Source organism: Neophocaena asiaeorientalis, unplaced genomic scaffold, assembly GCF_003031525.2.
Source record: "Neophocaena asiaeorientalis asiaeorientalis breed wild unplaced genomic scaffold, Neophocaena_asiaeorientalis_V1.1 scaffold603, whole genome shotgun sequence".
NCBI lineage: Eukaryota > Metazoa > Chordata > Mammalia > Artiodactyla > Phocoenidae > Neophocaena > Neophocaena asiaeorientalis.
In genome coordinates, this window is record NW_020175662.1 from 326,039 (window position 1) to 349,568 (window position 23,530).

General features: G+C 35.4%; 1 protein-coding gene across 1 annotated transcript in view; it reads right to left on the reverse strand.

Moving 5' to 3' along the window:
* The window catches only part of LRRC9 (leucine rich repeat containing 9), a 100,458-nt gene that overhangs the window by 64,613 nt on the left and 12,315 nt on the right, over positions 1–23,530 (reverse strand). The window contains exons 7-14 of the mRNA XM_024731498.1: positions 21,812–21,994; positions 18,197–18,352; positions 14,817–15,013; positions 13,785–13,916; positions 6,483–6,659; positions 6,035–6,152; positions 2,341–2,473; positions 117–239 (exon numbers count right to left, since the gene is read on the reverse strand). Of these exons, the coding sequence (XP_024587266.1) occupies positions 117–239; positions 2,341–2,473; positions 6,035–6,152; positions 6,483–6,659; positions 13,785–13,916; positions 14,817–15,013; positions 18,197–18,352; positions 21,812–21,994 (1,219 nt within the window). The remainder of the gene's footprint in view (positions 1–116; positions 240–2,340; positions 2,474–6,034; positions 6,153–6,482; positions 6,660–13,784; positions 13,917–14,816; positions 15,014–18,196; positions 18,353–21,811; positions 21,995–23,530) is intronic.

Sequence of the window (23,530 nt, forward strand, 5' to 3'; positions counted from 1 at the left end):
TATAAAAAAGTTTATAAGTTTTGTTAGGTAGAGGTTAAACTGTAAGCATCTGTATTAAATGAAAACATTTTGTATTCAGAAAGATGAAAAAAGATTTATCTTCATCGCAGACATACTTAGTAAATATTTTCGAGGAATGAACACTGAATTAATCATTGGGTAGTTGGCTTGGCTGATGGAGTCCTGATCACGAGCCTGAACACTCTGGCCAAGGAAAACCTTTGTAATCAGGAGGATGCCTAGTGTGAAAAAACAAAATGTTTGAACACTAATTCATTTGAATAATTTTCCAATATCATCTTCCTTATTGGCCCCAGACTTGACTGTATATTTTGTAAAGGTAGAGATCCTGGCTATCTTGTTGGCCACCGTAAAGCACATAGCACACTGCTTGATCCAAAATAGAAGCTCAATAAACATTTGTTGCATAAATAAAATGTTTATAAAAGAGAATTCCTGTGATTATATCAAGCAAAGCTTTACAGAGAAGGAAGAAGGAAAGAAGACAATATTTATCAATATTTTTATGAATTAATTTAAGAAATTTGTTGTTCTTGTTAACTGGGTAAAAATTCATCTCTGTATCATCAGCACATAGCTTAGATCATAAGAGGCACTCAATATATGTCTACTGAATGGATGCACATTTCTCTTCCCTTTAGATATTAAGGAACCTTGAAATTCACTAAATCCTAAGGATCTCTAGGAGTCACTGAATCCTATGAAACAACTTGTAATTACTATGCATAAAGTATTCAGATGACTTTTTAAAACTATGTACAAGTTATGAAATGTAAATTGGGAGAACCTAATTGTTTTAGAAAGAATATTCCAGAAGGATCAAGAAAAACATCATGGATATTTCTTTTTCTTTTAAAGAGTTTTTTTGATATGGACTATTGTTAAAGTCTTTATTGAATTTGTTACAATATTGCTTCTGTTTTATGCTTTGGTTTTTTGGCCACAAGGCATGTGGGATCTCAGCTCCCTGGCCAGGGATGGAACCAGCACCCTCTGCAATGGAGGGTGAAGTATTAACAACTGGACTGCCAGGGAAGTCCCTATGATGGATATTTCTTAAATGAGAATGGAGAAGGATGAGAAAAAAAGCAAGTGGTTTTTTCAAATAGGAGTTCTTTCTAGATTCAGTAATCTGCTTAATTTTCTGATTATTATTAACTGAATGAAAGACTGCAAAACACACATAATTTAGTTCAGCATGCATCATCTTAACAGAGCTAGAGTCTGGAACCTAGAATATTACTTTTATAGAATTCAGTTAACCAAATTTCTGACTACCCAGTCTTTAGAAGGTTGAGTAGTTGAGACCAAAGAATAGATGTCCCTTACTCCCTGACCTGATCAATTCCCTTTATTTTACATTCTTTGGTACTATGCATTAATACTTCATCTTTGTAGCTCTTATTATAATTATAATTTTACATTTATTTGGATATTATTGTTTGTAAGCACCATAACGGAGAAACTGTCTAGTCTGTATTGACTAAATCCCTATCACCAACCAAGTGCCTAATACCCAGTAAGCATTCAATAAATACTGGTGGAACTGAAGAAGGAAAAGTGGAAGAGGGTAGGGCAAGAGAGGACATGATGAGCTGGTCTTTGTCTCCAGTCTGTGGGTACCTGGGAACCTCTCCCAGAAGTGTCCTACAAACTGACTCATGTACTTTTATTTACATATATTCAAGATGCAAATAAAATACTAATAACTGTGACTAAATTAAGATACCAAACATTTATCTTCTATAAGGCAACTTTAAAGCAATCCACACACTTCACAATTTGTCTTTAGCCAACTTTAGATTTATAACCAGATTTTCTTATCATCTTATATTTTGATAATTAAGGACAAATAAGGCCTGTCTTCCTGAGTGCTTTATATAATGATTATCATATAAATAGGCCAAGTTCTCTTTTCTCTTTCCTATGAATTTGGGGTTTGTATGGTGATTGTGTGTGTGTGTTTGTGTATAACATGTACATAAATGTGTTAAGTTTATTTTTAGGACACAACTTAATGAACAAAAGCAGATTATGAAAAGTGTTTATTTCATATAAGATGGATTAAATATGATTAACGAATGAGTCTCATCCTATTGATGTTGCTGGTGATAATCACTCAGTAAATATTTGTTGACAACCTGATTAAAGTAATAGATCAGAAAGTCATGTATCACTACACTGGTAAACACTAAATAAAATGGGTTTCAGAAAACCTCCCAGGTTGATAAAACCAAGTATCAAAAATATTATGCAAATAATTAATGAATTTGAATACTTAGAACTTAAAAGTTCAGAAACACCGCATACTTGTATTACCATGTCTGAAGAGCTCATGCTCAAGAGAGTTTTTCTTCTCATCCTTGTACTTTTGCTGTAGAAATTCAATTCTGGGACACTCACATATACTCAGGCTGTTAGCAAGAATAACAGCTTCTTTTCTGAGAGGCAGCTGTAAAGAAAAAACAAAGTATGAGTATTTTTACAAGATTGACAATACTTCAACTTTAGTAAGATGGTTTATCATTTTATGTTTATGTGTCTGTGCAAGGAAACTGCAGGTCAGACTCACTGAAAAGAAGTAGATAACCTTCAGGTGCAACTTCATTCTATAAAACCATTTATATATTTTAAATTTATATGCAAATAGATTTATGAAAAGTAATACAGAACAACATTTGTTCCTGTAAAACCAGCCAGAGTCAAAACTGACCACTCTGTGTGGTGCAGGAGCTATAGTTTTGCACGTTTTCAAGGATACTCCACTAGCAACAGTGCAAATTCCAAAAAGAAAATTCTGTGGGAAATTACACTGAAGATTCTTATTTAAGTAAATAAATAGTCTAATAATTGGTCTAATAATCTACATTATTTTCCAGATACATCTCATTGTGCTAATGCATGGAAATTTTAGTTTGCATTGTGATTAGAGTTACTTCTTTAAAAGTGTTTTATCAGAAATATTCATATTACTTGCTGTGAAAGCAGCTCTAAAACAAACAAAAATCTCTATTTTTAGCAGTAAAAAAAAAAAAACCTAAGAGAGATTATATGATCTATCCAAGGACTGAAGCAGAAATTGGCAAAGTCATGACTTGGACTCAGGTCTACTCCTCCTTGTCACTTCTTGGAGTTTTGAAATTATTACTAGCTTAATATTAGTAGCCAAATTATCTAAAATATATCTTTTATATAAATGCTGAATCGCCTATTTTCTTATTGAAACCTGTTATTCAAAGAGATTTAGAAAAATAAGTACTAAAATGTGGCTCATCTGATCACAAATTCCACATTCTAGTAATTATAATCTCAGATTTCCCATGAACATCACTAAATATCCATTAGATGGAGGCTATGTGCATGGCTCTCTGCCTGGACCAGACACTGCCACACTAAGCCAAATCCTCCTTCTCAGCTGCTTACACAGCATATCTTTTTAATCAGATCCCGTCTCTTAAATGATGCAGAACATAAATATCAATCTTTACTCATTGTGTGCACAACATAGCATAGAAATTTAGCTTATCTGAGCTTTGTGCTACCCAGTGATTTTTCTAGCCAATTATCTTGCCCCATTTCTAAGATCTTAACAATGAGAGTAATTGATGGTGTGTGGAGAAAGAAGGGCAGAATAGTAAACTTTAACCTTCTGGTATTTTCTTATTTAGAGGCAAGACGGGGAAAGAAAAGGAAACAAAGATGGGACAATCAGAAAAATGTGAGGATAACAGTAGTGTATGGATGCTAAAGGAGAGTTTCAAAATGGAAAGAGCAATCAAATGTTTCAGCAATAACCTGCCTCCTTAGCACAGAAGGCTGCGTGTCAGTCTCACAATCAAATGTTTCAGCAATAATGGTGAATTTAATAAAAAATTTTCTATGTGCCAGGAACTCGTCTAAGAACTTTTTTGGTAAATTGTAATAATATATTTTATTTAATCTAATATTTTGCAAATATTATCATTTTAATATGTAATCAATATAAGAAATTATAGTCTTTTTTTCTGTACTAAGTCTTCAAAAACTGGTATTATATGTCTTAAACTTTTAGCACACCTTAATTCTGACCAGTCACATTTCAAATGCTCAGTAGTCACATGTGGGTGGTGGCTACTATATTGGACAGAGCAGTGTAGAGCGCTGCTGGAAGGATTAGAGATATTGTATCTCCTTTAGGAGATGCAGGGGATAAAGTGCTAGCACAGTGTCTGGCAGACAGAAAACACACAGAAATAGCCCCATCCTTCCTCTACCCTTTGTGCCCATGATGGTTCAGAGTTCTCTGATATGACCCTGAGCACTTCACTCACCTTCTCAATTCTTCACCTCCTTCCTACTTCTCTTCCAGAAAGTACAGTGAGGGCACTCTCACTATACCACCCTGATGAAGCCACCATCATCTCTGGCCTGAGCTGCTGTAGGACCTCCCCCGTATAGTGCCCCTGTCATTGCTTCTACTCCCTCCAATTTATTCTCCACCAAGAGGTTGGAAAGCTTTATTGGTGATTTTTTTTTATTATTGTGGTAAAAAAAACACATAAGGTTAAAAGCTACCATTTTAACCATTTTAAAGTGTACAATTCATTGGCATTAAGTACATTCACGATGTTGTATAACCATCACCACTATCCATTTCCAGAACGTCATCCCAAATTGAACCTGTATACTCATTAAACAATAACTCTCTGTCCCTCTATCCTCCCCATCCCCTGGTAACCTCTATTCTACTTTCTGTCTCTACCAATTTGCCTATTCTAGATACTTATGTAAGTGGAATCGTACAGTATTTGTCCCTTTGTGTCTGGCTTCTTTTATTTAACATAATGTTTTCAAGATTCATCCATGTTGTAGCATGTATCAGAATTTGATTTCTTCTTATGACTGAATAATATTCTCTTGTATGTATATACCACATTTTATTTATCCATTCATCTGTTAATGGACATTTGGGTTGCTTCTACTTTTTGGCTATTGTGAATAATGATGCTATGAACAAGTATCCAAGAACCTTTTTGCACATATCTCACTAAATCCTAACCATTCTGTTAAGAAGATACTATTATTATCTTCACTTTACAGAATGGATGAAACAGGCACAGAGAGGTGAAGTCACCCAGCTGGTGAGTAGGAAAGCCAGGATTCAAATACAGCAATACTTTGATTTTATGCGTGCCATGATGAGAAAAGGATTAGGAAACACTGCTCTATACCAGTGTGCTACAGCTGCCACGTCAAATGGGTGGAGGACCGAGAAAGGTTGATTGGATATTTTGGAGCTCAGGACTGACCAAGGATAAAGCAATATCAGTATCAAGGTGGGGAAAATGAAGTAGAGAATAAAGAAATGGTGGCAGTAAAGGTAAAGAGAAAAATAGGATGATAGAAAGCACAGCAGTGTTAACTGAATGAATTTTTTCAAGATGGAGAAGACCTCGGAGAGTTTAAAACGGATTAAAGAAGTGGATTTCAAAATCATCCACAGAAGGATCACAATATAAAATATAAGATGCCTAGAAAGATTAAATAGATAATAATGAAGATAAAGTAATTCATGATTCAACCAACTGTAGATTGAAAATATTTTTAAAAAAGAATTCTGGAAAGTTCCAAAAAGCAAAACTTGAATTTGCCCTGCTTCCACAACTATTTACATAGAATTTACATTGTACTTACAACTATTTACACAGCATTTACATTGTATTAGGTCTTACAAGTAATCTAGTGATGATTTAAAGTATACAAAAGGATGTGCATAGGTTACATGCCAATAGTATGCCATTTCATTTAAGGGACTTGAGCATCCTTGGATTTCGGTATTTGTGGGAGGTCCTGGAACCAATCCCCCTGGGATACTGAGGGATTGTACTTTCCATGATAGCACTAAGCTTTTTGTGAAACAGTATACGTTTGCTCTAACATGAATGAAAGCATTGAGAATCAAACCACGCTTAATCAGTGGCAACGTTTTATTCATTAGGAAGAAAGCATTATTCTGAATGACATTTTATGTTACCTTGCTCGTTTCACTGTCTTTGAATCCTTTTTCAAGTATTTGTAGCAGATGCTTTTTCTTCACTGTAACTTCAGGATCAAAAACATAAAAAAGGCATTCCAGCATCTGTCGACAGCTCCTTAAGAATAATTAAGACAAAAAAAGTTTTAGAATTGATTTCAGAAAAACCTAGCTGTAGATAAGTGACCATATGCCTTGCCCAGGATATTTCCCATTTACGCTGGATGTTCCAGTGTCATTATTAAACTTGCACTCCTCCTCAGTCTCAAAAAGAGCTCCAATGTGGATAAACTATGAGGTCATCCTAGTCAAGGAAGATGCATGAAAAGGAACTATTTACTGACAAGGATATTTTCAATATTGTAAACTTTTAAAACAGAAAGACTTTCTTTTACAAAATAAAATCGGACTGTTGTAAAAATGTTCCTTATGGAAGTTAACTTCTTACTCTGAATCATGCATATCTTCATTGTCCAAAAACTTTTGGAATTTCTCTTCAAATTTTAGTCTCAGAATACGGTTGTTAACCTTGATGACACGTTTTACTTTCACTCCTTTAATACCATACGTTCTGAAGTCCCATGTACAAAAACGTGATAGAATTAATTCATAGCAGGAATTAAACCTATATGGGAATACAAAATATATGCAAAGAAAAGAGATTTTCCTTAAAATGTTGAGAACACAAAGTTACATATGAAAAAAGTAATAGCTAATATTTTTTTTTTTTTGCTAAAGATAAATGGTCATATAGTATAGCTCTGATTTGGTTCTTATTCAATCAGTAAAAGAGGCACTAAACTTTGAAACATAAAATAATAGTTCTTTTATTAATTATTATATATTTGTTCTGACTAAAAGATATGGAGCAATCCTCCTTTATTGAAACACTTCCTTTTTTGGCTTCAGTGAAACTACATGCTTCTGGCTTTCATCTTACTGGCTGCTCTTTCATGTTTTTCTTTTCTGCTTCTTTTTCCTCTGACAGACTTCTAAATGTTGGATTGCCCCAGCAATCAGTCTTTGGCTCTCCTCTTGTTTCCATAAACTCTATCCCTAGGTGATTTCACCTGGTCCTTTGTGAATACATATTTTAAATATATTATTTATATATATATAATACATATACATATATATTTATTATACTAGTAAATTCCAACATTTTATTTTCAGGCTTTACCCTTACCCCACTTAGCTGGATATACCCACTCTTGAACATCCAACTACCTGCTTGCTGTGTTCACTTGTATATGTAATAGGCCTCTCAAATTTAACTCACCCAACACACCTGCCTTTAAACCTGCTCCTCCTGAGTGTTTTCTACCTCAGTATATGGCAACATCACCTAACTGGTAGCTTAGGTTAAAATCCCAGGAATAAACCTTGCCTCCTTTCTTCCTCACCAATATCCAAGTCTTCAGCAAGTCTGTTTGACTCTACATCTAAAATACATCCTGAATATGACCCTATTTAATCATTACCGCTGCTATTTTCCTAGTTAAAATCACCATCATCTCTTAGTTGGGCTATTGCAATAACTTCATAACTAGGGATATAGAAGTGAAAGAGGCAGGGTCCCTGCTCTCATGGACCCTATCTTCCAAGGGAGTTGGACAAAAAAATAAACAAGACATTAAAAAAATCTAAACTGGTAAGTGTTCTGAAGAAAGAGAGGCTTGGGGTAAGGCTTGGGGTAAGAGAGGCTTGGAGAGGCAGGGGATACTTAAGACAGGTCTTGGGTAAGACGTTCAGAGAAGATATTTGAGCTAAGAATTGAAGGAGAAGTAGGGGCCTGCTGTGTGAAGATCTCAGGAAAATGTACACAATGCTCATTTGCTCTCTGCTGCCCTTGCCTGGCCATGCTCACAGTAATAATTCTGGCACTGTCTTAAAAGTAGCACAGAATTTAGATTAATTTGAAATTTAAGTGGGGGGCGGTCAAGTGTATGGTGACAGATGGAAACTAAATAGTTGGTGGAGAGCACGCTGTAATGTATACAAAAGTAGAAGTATAATGTTGTACACATGAAACATATAATGTTATAAACCAATGTTACCTTAATGAAAAGAAGTAAAAATAAAAAATAAATGTGAAAAAAATGGATCAGTTTGAAAAGGAAGTTAAGTGCTCCTATATGGGGTATATCTGGCTATGAATGAGATGACTGGTCCTCACTGGAATAATCAACCAGGACCTGAGCATGGGTGTGGGCTAAGATCACAAAGGTAAGCTTCCTGATGGGTTGTCTCTTCCTAAGACTAACATCTGAGCTCCTAATTTAGAGCATTCGCCTTTCTCACTAGCAAAGACTGAACCAGTGCAGCTAGGAACTGCCCAGTTACTCTTCCCCGAGAGTTGAAAAGTGAGCTGCCCAAACCAAACTAATCCCAGAGGAGCTCGCAGTCTGGTACAGGAGACAGATAGAAATAGTGCTGCAATCCAGCATAATGCTGCTAACTAGTTCAGAGGTCCGGCTAAACAACCAGATCATCATGTGCAGTGGGAAACCTACAGTGTCATATACAGGAGGATCATTTCCTGGGTGGGCCTAAATTAGTCCAAGTCACCCCTAAACAACATGTCCTGGAACCACTGAAACTCATTATTGCTTGCACTCTAATTGTTATTATTATCATTATTATTGTGCTCTGATAGAAACTAGTGCTATAGGCGTTTTATGTAGATAAGGTTTTTGTTATAAAGTAACAAAAGGGTAATCGAGAATTGCCCTTAGAGTAACCAAGAATAGATGGAAGTGATGAATGGACAGTTCCCAGCTTCTAGCCTGGTCTCCCAGGAATGCAAGAACCAGGAATAGCGCAGGAAACTCCAAGTAGTGTGATCCTTTCATAGAGCTTTTCTTTGGGAATTAAATAGCTGATCCCTTCTTCATATGGAATTCCTAGAGCCCTGGAAGTACGAAACGCTGGTGCTGAGAGGACAAGGGCTCTGTGCTACCTGGGGTCACAGAAGTAAAGCAATTCATTCAATCACCTGGCCACACCGTGGATGAGAAAACATCATTCAGAGGCTGCAATACTGCTGGAGGAGGGAGAACAGACCTATGCTGATAGAGAAGTACTGAGACTTACAATATTATCAGTGCGTCATGGAGGATGATAACTTCTCACAGCATTGTTGAATATGTGCTACATGCAACTGGGGAGCATGTCATTACTGGTCTGATGTATACACATTTTAGTCTGAACCTGAAATAATGACTCTCTAGGACTTTGTATAAAATAATATTGAAATCTGCTACACCTTTCTTTCAGTCTGATAGATTTAAGGGCAAAATTCAAACTACCCAGCCCAGCCTGCAAGACCCTTAATGATCAGGCCCTTGTCATGTGGAACTACTGAGTTCTCCGAACATATTATACTATTTCCACACCCTTTCACATGCTGTTTCCTCTGCCTGCAAAGTCCTTCCTCTAATTCTTCATGTAGTTAACTTCTATCGGTCCTTCAAAACTCAGATCAAAGCATCTCCCTCAAGTGTCCCCACTTCCAGAATACTTTCTCTAACTCGCCACTCTGCTTTGATCTTCACACAGCTGCCCCCTCCTACATTCTCCATGTGTACAATCATCCCAGAACTTATTACTATTTCATTACCATAGTCTTCTACAGCAGATTGTAGGCTTGATTAGAGAGGGAACTATATCTTATTTGACTTTTATCACTAGCACCTAGCATAGAATATGACTTATGGTAGAAGCTCAGTGGATGAATGCTGAGCGAGTGAACAAAGTAGAAAAGACTCAAAGATTAAAAAGATGCAGTCTCTATCTTCACCGAGTTTATAAACCAATAAAGTGAAGAAGTAATGGACAAGTACAAGCAAAATTATAATAGAGTATAAGATAGGAGAGATAAAACTCAGTGCTATGAAGATTCAAAAAGAAGAAGAAGAAATGACTATAGCTGATGGAGATGACCAGAAAATTCCTCACAAAGGAATGGCTTTTGATGTCATCCTTGAAGATAAAGTAAGTTTTGACAGGTAATGATAGAGCCAGGGCCTGGGATGCGCGGCATTCTGGGTGAAGGAAGTAGAACAAAGAAAACCACTTATGTGATGGTGTACCAGATATATTCCAAGAGCAGTGAGGCATGCACAGTTCAGCTGACTCTGAAAGGGTTTGAAAAGGGGTTAGGGTAGTTTGGAGACTATACAGTGAAGGACACTGAATGTCAGGGTGAAGAGTTAGAATGTAATTTGGAAGATAACAGGTTGCTACAGGAGGCTTTTGTTTTGTTTTTAACAGAGTGCTCTTGGCATAGGAAGGGACCAGCTATATGTAGCAATAGTCTAAGAGGAAGGTTATGACGGCCCATGTGCAGGAGATTTTGGTTACAAAGAAGGAGAGAACGAATGCAAGAGACATTATGGAGAGAACCTGTGGGTCTTAGGCTGATTGGATATGGAGATGGAGGAAGAGAATGGAGTCAAGAATGGCTTCAGTGTTTGTTGTGCTTCTATGACTAAGAGGGTGGTAGTGCTACAAACAGGAATGGAGGAGTCAGAAGGAAGGGGTGGTTTGTGGGCAGGAAGAGGAAAACAAAAGCAAAAAGATTAAGAACTAAATATTTTTATATCACCTTGTCTAATCCTAACAGTAACCTTTTGTGATAGTTTTTTATTTTCTCATTTCACAGATGACATTCAGGTGAGTTAAATAACTGTTTTAAGACTATGCAGATAGAGTTTGGACCTAGGCTTTCTGACTCTAACCCCACTGTCTAATTTTTACTTTACAGCTGAGTTCCCTTTTAAATGTGTTGAGTTTGCCTTGCCAGTTGGACATTCGGCTAGAAATGTCTAATAGGTAGAAATTCAGGACTGGAGTAAAGGAGAGAGATTGTAACTTTAAGTAATTTTTGAAAGTGCAGGAGTAGAAAAGACTGTCAAGGGAGATTGTAAAAAGAAAATAGGAAATGTCTAACTACAAGAAAAAAAAGAGAGAGAGGTGAAATTACACGGAAGGAATGGCTAACAGCAACAAGATCTGCAGAGGTTAGGAGAGTGAGGGCCCCTCATGTCACTGGGTGTCCTCACTCATTCAGTAAGACCTGAATGTGTGAGCATCCACAGTGGTGATATACACATTGACTAAGATATTCAGTTACACACAGAGATGCCTACAAACGTTCATTAATATACAAATGATGCACCCATTTAGCAAATGTAGAATGCACATGGTTTTAAATGGCTGGAGCATAATATAATCTATTAAAATCACTTCAAAATCCTAAACAAGCATTTAATAAATACTGTTAACTGACTTGCTGACTTAAACCATATCAAAAACAAATATAAAACAGTATAAAACAAAAAGTCTGAGTTTCTGTAGCTCTCTAAAACAGTACAGCCTGAAATGTTTATATATAAAAAGTTAGATTAATTACTGAAAGTTATTTTATAGACAAAAGTGAACCTACTAAGTGAGTATCTATATATTGATATAGAGACTTCAATTAGTTATCTATTGAATTATGAATCCAGCCAGCCCTATGCTAGATGTAATGACTTATAAGGCACATCCTATCTGTCCCCAAGGAGCTCACAGAGTCACTTATATATTGTTTTGTGGTACTTTGAAGTTATTTCTTTAAATTGTAAATGCCATGTATCTATAACCAGGTTAAAAAAGCTTCTCAAGCACAAGGACAGCATCTTTGATGCATTGGAGTCCCCATTTGATAAATGTTGATAAATGTTGTCTGATGTCAATAGATAACTCAGTTGGCAATAGAGAGGTAAATAATATGATCTATAATGAAAATGCTGTAGTGGCAACAATCTACTCAACAGACAAGTCTCTGTAAAATCAGGACTTTTTTAAACTGAGAAATAAAGCTCTTCAATTTCAAAAAAGAAATGAAGCTAAGAAATATTCAACGATATACAATTAGAAATCTGCAATGCTCTTTTACTATAAACATAGGCTTTTCTGAGAGAAAACCTTTATGTTTTAGTTCTAGCTCTACTCCAGTACTTTTTATTTAAATGCTAAATATTGGCCTTAAAAATATTAAAGAAAAGTCAGTGTTTAAATTATAAAATGACTAGATATGTACCACACAGAGCAATTTAAAGCACTTTAATAGTTATTTCCTAATATACATAAACGATCAGAGCTAAGGTAGCCAAGCTTGTAGTATGCTAAGAGTAACAAACAGTCCTTGAAATTCTGCCAACATGTATTTGATTTCCTCCTTAAAATGGATCAAGGTTATTTTTATTAAAACCAAGTAAACAATTATTAATGCTTATTAAAATCCACCAAAGCTATCTAAATTACTATCAGGCTGACACGGTTACCTAAATGGCTTTTTAGTTATTTTGTTTTTACATAGTTTTTTCACTAATGTACTTGTTTTATAAAGAGCTTACTTTGTGATAAGTTAAAAAGAAACAAATAATAAAAAACAATTCTGTTTAGGTTGAGTGAATGCAAATAAAAGACTGAAGAATTATGCATACATCCTGCAGAGAGACACCATTCAATTCTTAACACTTGAAAAATCAAGGCCTCTACTTGTTTACATGGGAACTGGGATGAATACCTTTTATATATTTGCACATAAAAATCAAATATTGTGGTTAAGCAACAGTGATAACTGTTGGGCAAATGGATCTACTGATACAAAAGAAAGTATTTTAAAAGATCCCTTTGTCCCTTGGGCAGAGCGTCTTAGACTTTTCCACCAAAGTACCCCCAAGGCCCTTCAGAAGCTTTTACTCACAGAGGTGAGTTAGAGCCACATCTAATAGAATCGGGGGCTTGGCTTAAAGTAATGGATAACAGTCACACATTTTTCTTTCTAAAAGGTTATTGTAAGTTTTGTAGTTTACTTCACAAAAATCGTGTTTGTTTCAACACTGACTGTGAGTAAAACCATCCGCTGGGGTGATACATCAAGTCCATTCTATAGCTTTACATGTTTCCTTGTTCACGGGCTTCCCAATTTTGAGAAAGTGACTGCAGAAATATGAAAGTTATGATATTTTTGTGTCAAGGCTCTCTTTTTTTAGGATCATTTTTTGGGTTGTGCCCTCTAGTTGAAGCAACACAACCACTTCCTTGTGTCTACCAGTAGGCCTTGATTCTGAAGTGTGGATGCCTTTTTCCTGTTTCCATTTTGGGTGGCTTTGCCATTTTTGTCCAAATGGGCTTTTTCACCCAAATTCCTGGTTTTTAAGTGTCTGCCTTATTTTAACTCATAATGTCTATGTGCACCCTGACTCTATCTAGCTCTAGACAACTTGTTTCACTTTGATCATGGACCCCCCAGGAAATTTACTAGGCAGCCTCCTCCAGTATTTGCAACTTGCTGTTGCCAATCCTGCTTTGCCACTCCTTCCCTATTCTAGCCTCTCACCCAGTATTCAGAATCCAGGGCTATATTCAGTCCAGAAATAAACCGTATAAACATACATAAAATTAATTCTTGACCATAAGCTTTTCTAAATTATATTCTGCTCTTGGGCTAAGGAAAATTAAGTAAAGAGCAAAGGAATACTATTAGGATGTTTTCAAAGTTAGCTCATGGCAATAGTATAAACAGAGAAATGTATATATGGTAAAGTAGGTAACTGCCAATTTTCAGTGGATGAATACTCTATATGGAAAGTGTTTTGAAATGGGACATTTTAAGATTTTTATAAGTTGGTATTTTGGTTGATGATCCTAAGCACTTAAAATTAGTTTTAAATCTATAACTAAATATCAGAAGATTTACCAGTCATCAGATCGAGTGCCTTCTTCAAAGTGGATGTTTCCCACAGTCTCCAACTCAATTAACAAAAATGGGATTAATAAACTATGACTTTTCTTCTTTTGTTTTACTTCAATACAATAAATTCCTTCAATTCTATTTAAGAAAAAAATAAAGCTATTAAAATGATCCAAAAATCACAACATTAAAATTCATGATAGTTTCTTCTAAGCTGATGTTAAAATATAAGGCTTTCATCAATGAATAAAGAAAGCTTGGTGCTAACAGTTAAACCAAGTGAGAGACATTCTGTTTTTGGCAATTAAAATCACCTCAAATTTTGTTAACCTCAGAGTAAGTGAAGGTTAGAAGACTCTCCTGGTTCCACCATTTATGATTCTCAGATCTTAGACAAGTCACAACATTTTTCTGCTGCAACTTCTTAGAAAATGACAAGATTGATAGTACCTACACCTGAATAGGCTTTTTTGAGGATTATAGGCAAAATATATGAAAAGCTCTTAGCCAAGAGCTTGGCACAGAGTAAGAACTCAATAAATATTAGTTATTATTTTGTTACTATTTATTATTACAGGGCAAACTAACTTGTCCACTTAGTGCCTTAGTAAATTAAAAAAAAATTCACAGTACTTAATAAGTCTTCTTGCTTTATGTTTCTAGTTGATACTCAACCTGAGTTTCTTTCTACATGATTCCAGACAACTTTTGTATGTGCTTTCTGCACCAGTAGCAACTAACGTTAAAAAAACTAATGTTTTTAATTTGCAGACACTAGAGTCATGAAGTGACAAGAAGCCACTCAGGGGAAGTCCAGTGTTCCTAGTAAAGTATTGCTTCTTTAAAAAACTATATACTAACTTCGAACCAATGATGCCTACCTCTACTAAGAACTGGACTGAAAAAACATGTCGTGTTTTACTTCATACTGTAATTCTTTCCATTCCTGAAGGAGAGAATTGAGCTCGAACAGTGGCCCAGAACATTCTTTTCCCTCATGTTTCAAATTTGAACAACGAGATAATTCATTAAACATACTCATCTAGTTTTTTGTTCCAGAATGTTACCCTTTCATTCAAGGCATTTAGTTTGGTCACTATCTTCTGCTGAAGACTTGGTTCTTCTGTGACAGTTTCACAGTTTTTTGATTTTTCAAGCTCAGTTACTTTATTGTTACTGGATCTATCATTGTGCCCTTTGCCAGATCCTCTGAGTTCAGTCAGTTCCCGTTCCAACTGTTGAAATCAATGTGCCAGAGAGCAAAATTGTTCAGTGGAATCTATTAAATATTTAGTTAGCTTAAATTAACAAAGTAGCAATCTAGATAATAAATAAGCCAAACTTCATAAAAACATGGCAAGCATGTGATTATAACTTTAGTACAAGTTTGGTCAACGAATTTCTCTTGACCAAGTGAAATTAAATACTTCAGACATGGCAGTTCTCTCAACTGAAAATAAGAAAAGCAAAGAAATAAATTTTAAAATATTATTGATGAGTAGTTTCTAATAAAGCCAAAGTAAAATGATAAGAAATGCTGGTTTTGGAACAAAGGAAATAAACTTGAAATAATGTGACTTTTATCACTCCTACTTTTCAATTTTTCAACTACTTCGGTATTCTGGGAAACAACATAAAAATACACACAAGCATGGATATAGGGGTGCACATTTTTCTCTTTGCCTCAGTCTCCTATACGGCTCAGCACAGCAATGTCTTTATTTAAAATTTTGATATTTGTGATTTTTTCTTGTTGTTCGTAATGGACGTTTTTTGCATTCATTTGTATTTTTAAGAAATATTATAATAGGGACTTCCCTGGTGGTGCATTGGTTAAGACTCCATGCTCCCAATGCAGGGGGCCTGGGTTTAATCCCTGGTCAGGGAACTAGATCCCACGTGCATGCCGCAACTAAGAGTTCACATGCCACAACTAAGGAGCCCACATGCCGCAACTAAGACCGGCGCAACCAAATAAATTTAAATAAATATTAAAAATATATATATTATAATAAAGTATATGATTTATCTTAATTATGGAGGTTTTAGACCTTCCCTTAAACTTTGGGCCCAGGGTGAGTGCCTCATTTGCCTTACTCTAACCCCAGCATCGTAGAATGGATTTCAAGATAAACTGTACTGTACACAGAGAAGTGCATACAAATAGAAATTTGCTAAGTATCTGTACTCCTTTCTCTATAATGGCTACATACAACTGTTAAAAAAATGAAGTAAGCATATTTTATAAAAATACCTATAGTTTATATAACCTATAACTATTATTTTTCACATATTAATACATCCATTTGCACATGAAAATGGCAGATATAAAATGATTTCCATATACTGGTTTTCCTGTGTTTTTTTATTCAAATAAATAAATTATGTTAATGTTTTAAGAATACCTTTCTGATTATAATATGAATTTAAACCTGTTCATTTCATAAAGAGTACTAAATATATTTTTTTAAATTGATTTTTAATCGCTACATACCATTCAATCTTAAGAATGAGTAATTCTGCCTCTCTTTTTAAACATTTAGGTAGTTTCCAATTTTTTGTTGTTACTAATAGTACAATGATGAATATTCTCATATAAATATTTATCCAAATCTTTAAATGGAGTGCTAGAAGTAGATTTACTGGGTCAAAGGCTATGAGCATTTTTAGGCTGTTAGTAATATATATGACCCAATTACACTCTCATCAGTGGTTTAATAGTGTCACACCCATCTTCACCAGGCAGGCGATGACAAATTTATAGGTGAAAATGGTTGCTTGTTGTCTTATTTCATATTAGGAAATTAATAATCAGATTGAGGTCCTCTTTCATATGTTTATTAGTTTTTATTTCTTCTTTTGTAAAATGATAGTTTATGGAATTTGCTTAATTTTTCTATTTGGATATATACTTTTTTGTCTTCTTTAAAATTTTTAAATTAATTTATTTATTTTTGGCGGCATTGGGTCTTCGTTGGTGCGCGTGGGCTTTCTCTAGTTGCAGTGAGTGGGGGCTACTCTTCATTGTGGTGCACAGGCTTCTCATTACAGTGGCTTCTCTTGTTGCGGAGCACAAGCTCTAGGCACGTGGGCTTCATGGGCTTAGTTGCTCTGTGGCATGTGGGATTTTCCCAGACCAGGGATTGAACCTGTGTCCCCTGCATTGGCAGGCGGATTCTTAACCACTGTGCCACCAGGATAAGTCCCTTTTTGTCTTGTTTTACTTATGAGTACTTTTATACTAAGGATATTATGTTTGTCCTTCATGTTTGTTGAAAACAATTTTTCAGACTGTCATTTATTGTTTATTTTCATTAATGATGCTTTTTAGTACAAAAGTGTTTTACTTTTTTTTTTTCAATCAAATCTAAATTCTGTTCCCTGTGATTTCTAGTATTTTTCTTACTTGGCAGGCTGAGATCAGTTAAATATATTAATCCATATACTCTTCTGCTTTTTTATGTTTTCATTTTTACATTTAATTCTATTTTCCCCACTGTATTTACTTTTAGTAAAGTATAAACTAAGGATCCAAGTCCCCTATTCCCAAGTAGTTTGACTATTTTTGTAACACCATTTTTTGAATAAACCATTATTTTCTTATACCTTTTTTTTTTAATACAATAAGTTCTTATATATACAAAGTTCTGTTTTGAGGTAAGTAATCCTTCATTTCTCAGAGTCTACTTTTAGTAAAGGAAATCCAATTTATTCTAAATTTAAAAAGCACATATAACTACTAAAGCACAAACTATTAAAGTATACAACATTATGGGAACTTTATAACAAGCTATACTTTAATAGTATACAACATACAATAGTAAAGGAGTACTTTAGCATTTTAGACAAGAAAATGAATTTTGAGCACAGCCTGCTGGTATCTAATAAAAATGTAGTGAAATAAGTCTAACAGATCTCTATAACTCACTGAATCATATTGAATTACACAGCATTTTTAAAATTTTATAAATTAATATGCCTATACCTTTTTTTTTTTGCGGTATGCGGGTCTCTCACTGCTGTGGCCTCTCCCGTTGCAGAGCACAGGCTCCAGACGCGCAGGCTCAGCAGCCATGGCTCACAAGCCCAGCCGCTCTGCGGCATGTGGGATCTTCCCAGACCGGGGCACAAACCCGTGTCCCCTGCGTCGGCAGGCGGACTCTCAACCACTGCGCCACCAGGGAAGCCCTGCCTATACCTTTTTTAAATTGCAGATTTCTAAGCACAGAATGAAGCTTAGTTAAGTACCTAGAATCAAAACATTTTCAGGGCAAACTTACTTGAAACTTAGTATTAATTTTAAAAGGTATGCATATTTATAAATGTATACATACATATAAAATTTAAAAGATAATAGTATCTTATCTGCCAGTTTTCTTAACACAAGGCTATTGAAATTTTACAATATTAAATCTCACATTTTTTTTCAAAAAGCTGAATAATTTTATTCGTTCTTCTGGCAACTTCTGTAATTTACATTTTCGATCATTCAGTTTTTCAAGGTCTTCATTAAGATGTCTCTGAACAGTTTTTATACGCATATTGTAATACATTATTTTTTTCATTGCTGTGGTCTAAAAGTGAGAAAAAAGGTTAGCTGAAACAAAAAACATTATAGGTAATTATTAGTGGTATTATGAGAGTGTGGTATGTTCTATATAATTATTTTTAAGTTTTACATGCTCAGTTACTAGTAATGATACTAGTTGAAATGATAATGGCTACACAGAATTCTCTATTTAAATTTAATAAGCAAAACATAAAATTTCAAAGATGTTCTTTGTGTATAATATTTTAAGTGTGAGGCATATTTACTTTCAGTGACAACATAAAGAGACTATAGAAAGTACTCAATTTACAAAATAGTGTCATTTAGCTAATGTGGCAGTACTACTGAAGCTAACATATTATTCCTATTTGATTAATTTAGAGAAAAAATAAATTTAAAAGAATAAAATCGAATGTAACATTATTCATTTTTTAAATGCATGGCTAAGAAATAGGATTTCATGGGTTTTTTTTCCCCCAAATCTATAAAAGAATGCTCTAAATGAACTTGTTTTAGATTGAGCAAATTACTAAATTGTCAATCTAATCCAGTTATCTTGAATTCCTTAATATCAATGGATCATGCAGTTACTAATGTTTATCATGATAAATTGATTAAATCCACCATTAAGAAATATACCAGGTAAATGGTGCTTAAGAGTTATATTAGTCAAAAGAACTAGCTGAGAAGAAAATAAACAAATCAGGTGCATGTTATAATGTGACCTAGTTTTAACTGTTTACCTGAAATAACGAAGGCATTTCTTTTTATCGACAAATCTGTACCTCAATTAAGTTGGAAGGCTTGTACACTGCTGTGTGATTTATTTAGTAGAGAGTGGATAGTCAAGATCCCAACAGAATTATTTGGCGGATAGTCAAGATCCCAACAGAATTATTTGGCATAACAGATAGAATGGAAACAAATATATGGCTTGATGAACAGACAAAAGAATTCCTTCTCCACACATAATATGAAATTCTGAAACTGAAATTACTAAATTCTTCTGCAAAAAATCAGGCATTCATAACATAGAAGAGTTAAGGGGAAAAAGGCTGTTTTAGGGTGATGATTAGCAGATAAAAATTCCTGATCAAGAAGAGCTTGTTTCTCAGGTGCAACTGAGTAGAAAAAACTGTAACTAAGGAAATGGCAGATGGTGTTTCTTGATTTTTTTTTTTTTGCCTACAAGTGGCAAGTAAAGTCAGAACTTACCTACCCAAGTGACACACTTCCCCACCCACAACATTCCCTTGGTGATTCATCCAGTCCTCAGCTTGGTATCATCCTTCTGCTTTCAATTCCCATATCTTTATCTCCAATCCAGGCAACTCTCTTAAATAACAGTCTCATATATCCATCTTGGATATTCAAAAGATTGTTCAAACTTTATATGCTTAACATTATGCTGTGATTCTTCCTTCTAAATGTACTCCTCCCATACTCTTCCTCATCTCATCAAATAGCAACTCCTTCCCTCCTTCAGTTGCTTGGGTTAGTTACTTGGAATTATTCTCTACCTTTTCATCTACACTTCAAATTCAATCTATCAGCAAATCCAGATGGGTTCTACCTTCTAACTACTGCTACAATTACTTTTGATTACTTTTTACTACCCCCTCTACAGTGTCCTGTATCAAACCATCAGCATCTCTCATCCAAGTTTCTGGAATCTAACTGGTCTCTCTGCTTTCACCTTTCCCTTTAATCCTCTATTCTTAATTCATTAACCAAAAGGATCCCTTTAAAACATAAGTCATCTTGTTTCCTCCTCCTCTCAAAATTTTCCAGTGGCCTCATATCACTCAAAGTAAAAGCCAAAGTCCTTACAACATTCTTCAGTCTCACGTGATCTGCCCCCCACCACTCCTCTATTCATCTCTTCTTTCTTTCCTCTTTGCTTACTCAGCTCCAGCCATACTAGCCTCCTTGTTGTGCTTAAAATATGAGGCATGCTCCTGCTCAAGGTCTTTGTACTTGCTGATCCCTGAAAAACTTGCTCCCTTATTTCCTTCAGGTCTCTGCTCAAATGTTGCCTTAGTAAATCCTTTCCCAACAGTTCTATGGAAAAGAGCCTACAGCCCTTTCTCTGCCCCTACCAACAATCTTGTTTCCTTCACCCTTATTTCATTTTCCTCCATAGCATTTATCACCATCTGACATACTAGTTTTTCACTCATTTAGCTGCTTACAATCTGTCTTCTCTCACTAAATGTAAACTCCAAGGAAGCAGGGTTTTTTTTTTCTGTTTTGGTCACTCTATTTCTAGTGCCTTGAACTGTGCCTCGAATGTAATAGGCATTGAATATTTGTTAGATAAATTAATCAGCCAAGTAATTTAGTGAAGCATATTCATCCTGCTCACCTTTTCAGAAAGTGTGTGATGAAAAACTACAGAGATGATAATGGAAATTTCAAAAATATGGTTGTCACTGCAAAGTTTTGTCATTATTTTTGATTTAACATTGTTAGAGAAGACATTCCCCCCTGACCCTCCAATGACTCTGGACATCTTCTAGTAGACAATAACTCTAGCCTTTTGCTCAATATTACAAGACAGCTCACTTCTTAGATTGGGATGGGAGAGAGGATAATCTCAGTTTTGAAAAGATGAGAGGAGACAGTGGAACTTGAGAATAAATCCTCAAGCTACCAAGAGAAGAGATACAAGATAAATGGATAAAGACATTCTTTATCTATGTTGAGATGATGGATGAGCCACAAGGAAAGGATGGGAGGGCTTCATGTGGGCACATTCTGGACACTCATAAACTATTGAATGGTTAACTGAATAAACAAATGGGACTCAACGGACTAGAAGGAGAGGTAGAAATATAATGTGTGAAGAATATTAAAAAACATGGTAAATTCCTATGAACTCTACTCTCAAATTATAAAGCCTTTCGTACCATGGCATAGTAGTCCCTTTACTGGGAGATTCACCATCAGTGACAGCCCAGGAAAAGCCCTTTTCAAGATTTTGGAGATCTTCAAGATTTTGGCAGTGTGGGTAGATTCACTTACACTTACAGAGAACCCCAAACCATCTTTAATTAGATTAAAATCTACCTAATCCTGGCATACTGCCATCAACCATGGGTATCTTCTAATTTTGATATATAATACTCCAAATGAGAGGAGGTTACTTGTTTCATTTCTACTTTATTTAGGCTTTATTAATTTTCGTATATATAGCATTAGTTTAATTATTCTTAACACTGATAATTTTTCAGATTTCCTTCAAGTTCTATGTAAGTTTAAACATTTTTCTATCATTTTACCTTCCAATACTGTCATCAAAATTGAGATTCTAGTACTAATGTTATTATCTGTATGCATCTATGTGAAATATCCAGCTCACTGGGCAAAAGTAGAATTGGTGACAACACTGACAAGATCATACTACCTACCACATGTTGACACATCCAGAAAGAAGGAGTTAATTAAACTTAAGACACAGACACCTGATTAGGTATGCACTTACATCTGCCAGTTCCTTGATTTGCTTTGCTGACACATCAAACGTGTCAAGTCTTTGAAGGCAAGGCAAATGATATAACACATGTGTGGAATAATTACACAGCAGACAAACTGGATTGGTTTTATACTGAGGATCATTGAGACATAAATCCTTTAAGCGACGCAGCCTGGTTAAGTTAGTGAGGTCCTAAAACAACAGCAACAATAATGGTCAATTGATTAACTGCAACTCTCCACTTCTAAAGGAGGCGTTTTAGCTCTTAAGATCACCCATAATTTAATGTAATGCATTCTAATTATGTGCTTTAATATGTTAAAGTTATTTAGATGCATAAAGTGTTATTCTCTATTGAAAAAGATGCTAAATACATGAAAAATGGATCAACAATCATTAAACAGCAGACTATATAACTATACATTTTAAATGTAAAATGACAGAGAGTATTTACTAAATGATGTATTCCACATGAAACCCTGAAGCCCATTTATTCCTTAAGACAGCATTCCCTCTCTGCACAGCCCCTTTGCTAACACGTGCCCCAGGAGTAACTAGGATGTAGGTCTCCTACCTCCTTCACCGTACTCCCCACACTGACCACCCAGGAACACAGCTCGCTATTTTCCTCAGCCTCCAGGTCTGCTCTTCTCACCAAAGACTATGGCACCTATGTTTTAATATAATTAACACTGAACTCCTGATTTTTAGGTTTTTTTGGTTTGAGGTTTTTGTTGTTGTTGTTTGTTTCTATAAATGCCCTTTCTGCCTATTAAGGGCAACTGAAAGCTAGCTTTCTCCTGAGGGCCTCATTTTCCTCACAGCCTCTGGAGGGGTAGGTGTTGACAATGCACTTCCAGACCAATGTGATTCCTTAACATCTTTTATCTTGAAGTTTAAGTCACTGTTCACACCTTCCTTTATTTGGCATCTGGCCCTTGCTTAACTCTTCAGTCTCGTCTCTTCTATTTAAACCCTGACATTTTATGTTTTAGCCATACTGAACAACTTGAAGTTTCAGAATGTCCCAGACCATTTAGACATTCACTCACGCTTCTGCCTTTGAATGGACTGAACTTCACCCCAATTTTACCTTTTAATCTGTCAAGACTCAACCTAGGTATCATCTTCTTTGAGAGCCTTGTTTCATCCCCCAGGCTTGGGGTAGATGTTCCTCCTATGAACTCTCGTAGCCACAGGGCTTACCCTTGTTATAGAATTTATCACACCCTATTGTCAATTATCCACAAGTCTATAAACCAAGGGTCTGTATGTGCTTTGGCCCTCAGTCCACAAGCTAAGAATGGTGATTGTATTTTTAAAGTGTTGGGAAAAAAGAAGAATGTGTGACAGAGGCCATATATGGCCCACAAAACCTGAAATATTTTCTTTCTGGCCTTTTATAGAAAAAGTTTGCCAATTCCTGAGATAAACTCTTTGAGAACAGGGTTTGTGTCCTGTTAACACTGCATTCCCAGCATTCAGCATTTAGAACACAGCAGGCACTAAATAAATAATGTGAATTGAATTGAATGCTTATTACTTTCTACCAACCTCTAAGACACGCTCACATCTTTCTCAATAATAGTGTTACTAGGGTGGTGCCCGGGGTAGGAAGGTACTATGGTAGAGTTGGACTTAAATGAATGCACTGCTAGTTAAGAGACTCAGAATCAGAATTAAAGGAAATCCAAAGCAAGGACCAGGAGGCACTAATTTAGAAGATAA